Source organism: Lissotriton helveticus (assembly GCF_964261635.1).
Source record: "Lissotriton helveticus chromosome 1_1 unlocalized genomic scaffold, aLisHel1.1 SUPER_1_unloc_9, whole genome shotgun sequence".
NCBI lineage: Eukaryota > Metazoa > Chordata > Amphibia > Caudata > Salamandridae > Lissotriton > Lissotriton helveticus.
Genome location: NW_027611736.1, coordinates 1,060,828 through 1,070,807, shown reverse-complemented (window position 1 = coordinate 1,070,807; position 9,980 = coordinate 1,060,828). Strand labels below are relative to the sequence as shown.

General features: G+C 46.2%; 1 protein-coding gene across 1 annotated transcript; it reads right to left on the bottom strand.

The window, feature by feature from the left end:
• Positions 1-364: 364 nt before the first annotated feature.
• LOC144806589 (uncharacterized) lies at positions 365-1,747 on the bottom strand. The gene has a single exon (XM_078672925.1). It carries the CDS (start codon positions 1,700-1,702, stop codon positions 365-367), a length of 1,338 nt encoding a protein of 445 aa, XP_078529051.1. The 5' UTR covers positions 1,703-1,747.
• Between the last annotated feature and the right edge of the window lie 8,233 nt (positions 1,748-9,980).

Genomic DNA, 9,980 nt, shown 5'->3' with positions numbered 1-9,980 from the left:
CTAAAACTACTTCCACATTCACTGCAGTGGTAGGGGTTTATCACCTGTGTGTGTTCGTTGATGTCTTTGTATTTCTGATAATTGACTAAAGCACTTAACACACTCACTGCACTCGAACGTTTTTCCCCTGTGTGTGTTCACTGATTATTCCTTAATTTTGAGGAACGACTAAAACTATTTCCACAGTCATTGCAATCAGATGATTTTTCCCCTGTGTGTGTTCGCTGATGTCTCTGCAGAATTAATAACAGACTAATGCTCTTCATACATTCACGGCACTGTAATGGCTTTTCCCCTGTCTGTGTTCACTGGTGACTTCTGAGATTTGAGGATCACTAAAACTACTTCCACATTCATTGCAATTCTATGGTTTTTCTCCTGTGTGTGTTCGTTGATGTCTTCGAAGACTTGATAACATGCTGAATCTCTTCACACATTTGTTGCAATGGTATGGTTTTTCCCCTGTGTGTGTTCGCTGATGAATCCTGAGATTTGAGGAATCACTAAAACTACTTCCACATTCACTGCAATGGTATGGTTTTCCCCCAGTGTGTGTTTGCTGATGTCTTTGTAGGTGTGATAACCGACAGAAGCTCTTCACACATTCAGTGCAATGGTATGGTTTTTCTCCTGTGTGTGTTTGCTGATGAACTTGGAGTTCTGATAACCGACTGAAGCTCTTCACACATTCAGTGCAATGGTATGGTGTTTCTCCTGTGTGTGTTCGTTGATGTATTTGAAGTTGTGATAACTGACTGAAGCTCTTCACACATTCACTGCATTTAAAAGGTTTTTCCCCTGTGTGTGTTCGCTGATGTCTTTGAAGTTGTGTTAACTGACTGAAGCTCTTCACACATTCACTGCATTTAAAAGGTTTTTCCCCTGTGTGTGTTCGCTGATGTCTTTGAAGTTGTGGTAACTGACTGAAGCTCTTCACACATTCAGTGCAATGGTATGGTGTTTCTCCTGTGTGTGTTCGTTGATGTCTTCGTAGATTTGATAACACGCTGCAGCTCTTCACACATTCAGTGCAATGGTATGGTTTTTCCCCAGTGTGTGTTCGCTGATGAACTTGGAGTTCTGATAACCGACTGAAGCTCTTCACACATTCAGTGCAATAGTATGGTTTTTCCCCAGTATGTGTTCGCTGATGAACTTGGAGTAGTGATAAATGACTGAAGCCCTTCACACATTCAGTGCAATGGTACGGTTTTTCCCCAGTATGTGTTCGCTGATGTCTTGTGAGATTTGATAATAGACTGAAGCTCTTCACACATTCAGTGCAATGGTATGGTTTTTCCCCAGTGTGTGTTCGCTGATGAACTTGGAGTTCTGATAACTGACTGAAGCTCTTTACACATTCACTGCACTTGAATGGTTTTTCCCCTGTGTGTGTTCGCTGAGGAACTTGGAGTTGTGATAACTGACTGAAGCTCTTCACACATTCAGTGCAATGGTATGGTTTTTCCCCCATGTGTGTTCGCTGATGATCTTTTAGGAGTGTTAACTGACTAAAGTTCTTCAAACATTCTTTGCAATTGCACGTTGCTTCTCCTGTGTGTGTTTGCTGATGGTTCTTTAGTAGTGATGACAAACTAAAGCTCTTGCTGCTTGTGTATGATTTTTTTTTCTTGGGTAGTGTCTCTGGGTCGGGCTTATATTTGTCTGCATCCCATGGCTGCGTTTCCTGAGGAGCTAACATGGTTGATAAAGCACTTGTGTTACTGTCACATTCCCTGTATGTGTGTGGTATTTTGGATGGTTGATTTCAGATTTCACAATGAAATACAAAACTCACCAACTACATATATTATAATTGTGGCAAGTAAAGCTTCTTTGTATGTGGTTATGTCTTTAGATTGTATAAAGGTTTTGCATGCTTACGAGTGAAGATTAGTCTTCCTTAAGTTCGATGCAAATTGGGACAGTCTTGTAGATCAGAGAAACTCTCTTTCCTTTAACCTTCTGTTGTCTGGCTCCACTACCTTGTGCTTTTCTCTTGCTCCTGTGGTCTAGCCAGAAATAGTTTACAATACACCTAGCGCACTGAATGGTGGTCTGCCATCATTACAATGCTGTATCCACCTCACACCGATCCAATAATCAAATCTTGGAGTCTTGATAATACAGGCAGTGGTTAGTTGTTATTGTTGTTGTATTCATTTTCTAGAGGTCTTTTCTTCGTCTTGTGGCGTGGACGTGCACAGCTCAGCCTCTCAAATCCACTGAATTGCTCGTGACTGCTTCTTCCAGGATCTATCTGTTCAGGTTCCTCATTCTCTGACTGTGCAGCTCTTTAACTGAATATTGGAGCTATTTTTTTCTTATGACGTTTTGCAGATTTACACGATTAAAGTCATTATTCACAATCATTTGTGCATTCAAGGCTGGGTTCCTGTTGGATGTAAAGAGATTTAAAATCACTAAATCGAAATGTAAGAGAATGTAAATACACAATATTTAACTAGTTGTAAAAGATATCTCTTCTTTACCATTTTTTAAAGTAACCAAGAGATGTTTCACCATACACAGATATTTAACTGAATGTCCTATTGAACATGCCACATCTTAATTCAGAAAAGGAGGTGATAACTTAGTAAAGAAAGGGCACTGCCGGAGCACCCATTCGCTAGAGGTATAGCTTTAGGAAGACGCACACTCAAGATTTAATTTAAAGAAGAAGACATTGTGGAAAAAGAAATTATCAGGATATGCTGCTGTCACTTCAGTTTTACAAAGTTTATAACAACTGTAACTCTTCAGGAAGTATAAGACAAAGGAAACTCTTCAAGATGTATGTAATAAAGGTAACACTTCAGGAAGCATATAACAAATGCAGCAGTGGAGGAGTGTGGCTCAGTGATTAGAGCGGCAGACCCTGATGCAGAGGTATGGCCCGGGACCAGGGTTCAATTCCTGACGCGGCAGGGTACTGAGCCCAAAATGTCCACGGACTCGATAATTCTCGCCTCGGTGCCTATTCTAATCATGGGGTCCTACGCTGCAACTCTGGGCAATAGTTGCTTAATCTCCACTACGGCGGCCCACCTGTGGCGGGATGCCTGGCTTTCACCCTGGGGATACCCAGTAGGGGTTATCTCACAGGGAAAAAGCCAGGACGGGTTCCCAAAGCAAGCACCTTGATGCCTTCGGGTGATACGTGCGCTATATAAATCGCAATACATTTACATTTACAGCTCCATTCACACTCTTCTTGACAATACTTTCCTGTTCACACTGGATCAGCTGACATTCCAACTCCCATCTTTACTTTTCTGTTTGTTAAGTTATCTTTGCCACATTCCTAGGGATGGTTCAAGCATTTGTTGGAAGATTGCAGCATTTATAATAAAGATTTTATCACAGCCAGTGATATACCTTTGACATCCCTGCTGCCAAGAAGTGTGTGCTTTTTGTCTTTTCCTACCTTACCATGGTATCGGACTTAATGTCTTACGTTTGCTTTACCTCGCCTAAGAAGCTGTCAGACCGACGAGCGCTGCTCCCGGAAGAAATACGATTATTTTGTCATCACTGAATATTTAGTGAAGGCTGCCAACACGTGACTCCAACCGGCTGGTGGATGTCAATCGAGCCCATAGATGAGACTTGTTAGAAATGGGATTTCTGATTGGCTAGGGGTGGAGCCTTATCCAGCCAGAAACCACAGCTCTAGTCAGAGCAAGGGAGTTACACGCCAATGATAACCCCTGCTCACCCCCTTGGTAGTTTGGCATGAGCAGTTAGGCTTATCCCGGAGGCCATGTGTAAAGCATTTGCACAACCCACAAAGCAACAACATACTAGGCACACCACAAAAGGAACTCCACACAAGGTTATGTAAAAAACTAGCCTTTGTATTATCATAAAACACTTTAGAATAGTAATCACACAATATACAATGTGCCAACTGGCACTGGGCAATATTTACAGGGGATTATATACACATGACAGGGCCACCTGGACCACTGTCAGAACCATCACTCAGTAAAGATAGTAAACGGAGAACATATAATAAGCTTGGAACAAAACCGGCAATTAATGGCAAACACTGGACTCAGCATCATCCTGTAACATAAATCATATTATCCACTGTATCACATTAGGCATGAAATATATCCTGCGCCAACCTCATAAGCCTAAACATATTAGACCATAACCTCCTAAGCATAGCTCACCTTAGGAAATAATCTCACTAGCATAAACCACAGTCGAGGATAATTCAAACATAAATACAGTCTGGAAAACCTCATAATCATAGACCACATTCAGAGGCATAAAACAGGGTGTGTAAATCATACTACAAAAATCACATTTCCTAGCACCCATCCATCACATTAGGGCCTGGCGCCCTACAAACCTGACAGTCCCTCTGGCCAACCAGCTTTCTCAAAGGGGTTCAAAATGCCCTAAGTCCAAAGTGTCAGGGCGGCTGCCAATGCAGCAGAATCCATGTGCGCAATTGCGCAGACCTAAATGATGCAGCTGGCATTAAGTGATGCACAGCTGTGAAAGTACTGGGCTTAAAGGTGGGCACTCAGCGGCACAGCTCCTCAGCTGCAGCGGCCCTCAACATTGTTAGCAATGATTTTTGTAGTATGGCAAAGGCTGGCACTAAGCAGCACAGCTCCTCAGCTGCAGCGGCTCACAATAGCTATAGCGATGATTCTTGTAAGACGGCAAATATGGGCACTCAGCGGCACAGCTCCTCAGCTGCAGCGGCCCACAATAGCTGTAGCGATGATTCTTGTAAGACGGCAAATGCGGGCACTCAGTGGCACAGCTCCTCAGCTGGAACGGCCCACAATAGCGAATACGATGATTCTCATAGGATGGCAAATGCGGGCACTCAGCGGCCACAGCTCCTCAGCTGCAGTGGCCCACAATAGCAATAACGATGACTTTGGTAACACTGGCAAACGCGGGCTCTCAGCGGCAAAAGCTCCTCAACTGCAGCGGCCCACAATAGCGATAACAATAACTTTGGTAACACAGGCAAATGCGGGCTCTCGGCGGTAACAGCTCCTCAGCTGCGGCGGCCCACAACAGTGATGACGATGACTTTCAGCCCGCGTGCCCCACAGTAGAACCAGAGGCTCTGGAATTCTCAACAGAAGCCTCACCTGCAAGGAGAATTCCCCAGAAATAGGAATCCGGACGGCTGATGGGTGAAGTCTAATGTCCCTGAGACTTCAGCAGGAGGCAAGCTCAAATCAGGCCCTTTGGTAGTTACTTTAGCAAGATGGATGAATGTTTCAACGTCCTTTCTCTCTAGTTACACGGACAGAGGTTCGTCTTGGCATCCAGAAGTAACATGTTCTTCCTCCAAGAAAGAATTAAAATATATCGCTCACAGGGTGCAGGGAGCCATAGCTCCAAAAGAAAAAGCCCTCAGCAATCAAGGGGGCAATGCAGGGGCCAGGGAGGCAAGCCCTCATGGCAGTTCCTGGGCCCCAACAGCAGCATGCCCCAGCAGGATCAGGAGCAGCACATCATCCTAGAAGAGCACCATAGAACTGAACAATTTCATTGGGTCACAGCCCCTTTACTTATACCACCAAAAGACTTTTTTCTCAAAAGTCACAAGTCACTGAATCAAGCCAGAACCAGTTCGGTGTGGTCCTGGAGAACTTTTTTTACAAGGCTGCATCCTGCCTTTGAGGAAGAGGGGGTCTGCCATCAGCCGCACAGTGGAAGGTAGATCCATCATTCACCTTGCCAGGCACAGCCCTGCTCAGATCAAAGGGTCACCCCTCCCCATACTCCAACTGCAGATCTCTCTATTCAACCCACGTCTGGCTCAGCCTGCCCTGTCCCTCCAAAACCAAACATGCAATTCACATCAGGCAGGCGGACACACAGCACACAGAAATGCCAACTTCTAAAAGTGGCATTTCTCCCATAGTCATAATAAATCTGCGCACACCATTGCGCAGCATTTATTATCACAATTTCATACATACCAGACTTGACCATACTGCTACTTTAATAACATGAATTACCACTGACACACACTGAGCAGGGAATCCCCCATGCATTCCTATGGGAGGGCAGGCCACTCTCACTCCCACTAAATGTAACAGAGAGCGCACGCCCTTTACAATGGACCACAGGGCTAAAGTGCCCAGCGGCCTTAAAACACTAACACTACACAGAGAAAAGGGCTGGGAGAAATGCTAAAAGTTTAGGGGTGAACCTGCAAAAAGAGCCAAATCCAACACAACCCCCTTCCAGCGAAAATGCAGGGTAGACCAATCACTACGTTGATGGGCTTCCCTACTTCGGGCGATAGAACACGGACGTGGGCCCGCACTGCAGGGACACCCTCCGGTTCTGCACCACTCTGAACCCACATGGTTCCCTCTGAAAAAAAAACCCTCAGGCCCAACTAGGCTACCCCACTGGTACTCCCTTGTTGTCCACGGCCAGGACCAGACCCTAGGCCATCAAGATGTCATTGGTCCTTAACCCCTGGCACATAATAGCCATTCTCCACTCTACCTCTCAGTGTAGTTCCAAACTACCACGATCCTTCAACCTAGGGTCCGCACCCTCAGGCTGACCAGAGGTCACGGGTGAAGCGTCTCCTAACCCTGCCTCTACTTCTGGGGTTCGGCACTCTCCCAGAACACAACTCTCCTACCAGTTCAGGACCTCTTTTCATCAACTGGTCTACCACCTTGTATCCACATTTACCAGCTGCACCGGAGTCAGAGATGAGGACTCCCTCCCTCTGCTGCCCCTTCCAGAGCCCTATACCCTCCCTTCTGAAGATCAGGGTTCCTTCCCTTAAGATGGGCCCCACCTGCTCTCAGGGCAGTACTACCACACTCAGCCAGGGACCCTAAAGATCCCGGCTAGGCCTGCACCACCCCTCTGGAGTGGTACCCCTAGAAGGCAAACCAGTCAGGACACTGATTACAGTTGCCCTGCCGTCCAGTTCGGAAAACACCTGCTCCTGGCTCCCCAACCCAGAGACGGTACCCTTTGGTCAGATGCCTGCAGAACCAGGACTTCATGGGGAGCACGCCTACCCTCTCCCCAAGGGTGACACATACCTGATGTGTCGTGTGACAGTCTGCCTGGTGCAGAGCTTGTGACCTCCTGTACCTCTGACAGTGCGCGAAGAGGCCCCAGGACAGAAGTGGCGCCACCAGGGCCAATCCTTGGTGACTTAGCCCTTCTGGCTGGCCCCTGACCCAATGGTTCTTCCACTGGGGACTCTTTCCCCTGTCACGCCTCAATCTGGACTTCCACACACTTCACTTAGGAGTGGCACTGCCAGACATCAGAACTGATGGAGGCCTGATTACAGATACTCCCAGCTTACCTAACACGGGGAGATCCCCCTCAAAGAACGGTCTGACAGGACAGACTAGGCACCCTTCCTGGTGTTCCCTCTAAGAACCATCCAGTACTGGAGACTGATGTTGAGGCTTGGAATACAGCCCAGTCTCACACCTTCCCCTGCGGGACAGGATGTGAGGCCTTGCAACCTCCTCACTTACAAGGTCACCTAGCTGGGTTAATCAGAACCACTTCCACCACTCTGGGTTGGAAGACACTTGCACCATTCTTCTAGTATCCCTCCCCAGTGTAAGCTTCCTATAACCACAGAACTTACACACTCCAACAGGTGTTGGCGCGACTCCGGAAAACAATTACGGGGACTGTTCGGTCTGACAATACATTTTGAACAGTCCTTTAACCTTTTGAATGCTATGGGGATTTTTCCCCTGTGCTGGATATCCTTATTTCCCATTATTCATGACGAGCTGGGCTCGTCATGAGCGTGCGAGGAGGCTACTGCATGACGAGCCCAGCTCGTCATGAGCGTCGAAGGGGTTAACACCATTTACCGTGCTAACCAATCACTTAAATGTCCAGGGCATCACAACATTCATCCACACTCCCCCCACAAGACTGGTGAGACAGCATCTTACTTCCCCTGAATCTCAACCTGTCCCCCTCTTAACCGGGAACCAGGTACCATACTCTGGGATCTGGGAATGGGACTTCCTGCTGTGGAAACTTGGCAGAGACTACTGTTAGGATGAGCTGAAGCCATTTTGTTTTTACCATCAATTTTAGTTAAGCCATGTGTTTGCCATGTGATTCCTCGTCTTTGCTGTTGCCTGCTTCTCTATTTCGCCGAGTCATCATCTATAATTAACTCCGACACTGAGTACTGCACATGCTCAGAGAGGCCTTAGCTGTTAGGATGCACCTGTCATGTTTTTAACTGTCAGGCTATTTTAACTGATGTCAGCAGCATTGTAGCTACTCCCATTCTGTTGACTAAGCAATTCTGATGTATCCTTGTATGTAACCGACTATTTGTGTGTACACTTGTACCGCCTCTTTTTGAGCCTCCATGCTTTCTCTGTAGTAAAAGGTGTTTATAAGGCCCATGGTTTCTGTACTCCATGTGCTCCCTCATACATTGCCTGAGGGTTCTGTATTGATGTAGTTCCACTCATGTGTCCTAATAAAATACTTTCGTGATATTACAGCTTCCATGCCAATCTCTACTTTGTCAGTCTAAAGGACCAGTGCGCAAAAGGGCGAACCCCTACACCAGGTGGGCTCCTGAAAAGGCTCACCCCCACAAATTGGCGCCTGTTACCTGAGGCTCATCGGTGACTCGGATGCCTGATGGAGTGGTCTTGACGGAGGTTTGGAATCTCACTAAGGATGTGCACTGCATGAGGAGGCCCTTGTCTTTGCAGGCTAAAGTGCTTTTCCGATTTTCCCGACTCGACCCTCAAGTGGTGCCGGTCTACGATTGAGATCCCTTTTGGCGTTCGTCTTACAGTGACCATTTGGTCGATTCAGAGCTTGGCAATTGGAGGCTCGAGACTTTTGTTTGGTAAGATCGCTAAATGTGACGCTTTTTGTTTGGATTTACTTGGCCAAGATTTTGGTTTGGTTTGGGTATATATAAATTGCAATTTATATAGGCAAGTAATGTGGAGATTTTTCTCTAATTTTTTGAATTCTTGAATGGTACAATATTTGTGTTAAGTATCACTTTGTTATAATATTATATATACTATAATATGTTTGGGTGCCTGTTTCACGCACGCTTTGAAGGATGTGTTGCTTTCTTGGAGGTATCAATATGGATTTAGAACGAAATCAGACAGCTCCCCCCGAGGGGAGACCAAATAGGGATATGTACATTAAAAATGGTATTTCTTCCACAATGTATAGTGCACTATGGAATAAATATACTAAGAAGGATCCTGATTTTTGATGGCCAATACATGGGTCATTCGATATTAGAAAAATTCAGTATGCGGAACAGTGTGTGTTTAAGCGCAAAAGTAGACCAGATATGTTTGACTGTGTGCGAATGTGGATGAAAGAAGCGCATGAAATAGCGCAGGAGACCGTTGCTCCGCTGTCGCACTGATGCGCTCGTAATTTGGTGATTTTTAAACTAAAAACTGAAAGTTGCACTGTTATAATTTTGTTTTTGCACCTTTTAACTTCATGCAATACCTTTTTGCCGCCTCCCCGGTCCACCACCGGCACTAGGCCGGATTGTTGTGGAGGGAGGTTGGCATTCTACCCCTTACACACCAGAAGTGATTAGATTTCCGGTGCGCACGCATTGCAGGTCAGCAGTCTAGCTGTCGGCACAGTATAAAAGAGGACGCTTTTCCCGCCCTGCGCTAGATTGGAATAGTGCAGGAGACCGTTGCCTCGCTGTCGCGCTGATGCACTGGTAATTTGGTGATTTTTAAACTAAAAACTGAAAGTTGCACTGTTATAATTTTGTTTTTGCACCTTTTAACTTCATCCAATACCTTTTTGCCGCCTCCCCAGTCCACCACCGACACTAGGCCGGATTGTTGTGGAGGGAGGTCGGCATTCTACCCCGTACACACCGGAAGTTATTAGACTTCCGGTGCGCACGCATTACAGGTCATACGGTGATGATAAAAGAACATGCCCCCCAGTACGCGCAGTGGGCG

What these genes read in the sequence shown, in the direction of transcription:
- LOC144806589 (XM_078672925.1), bottom strand. Translation starts at nt 1,702, where the DNA reads ATGTTAGCTCCTCAGGAAACGCAGCCATGGGATGCAGACAAATATAAG.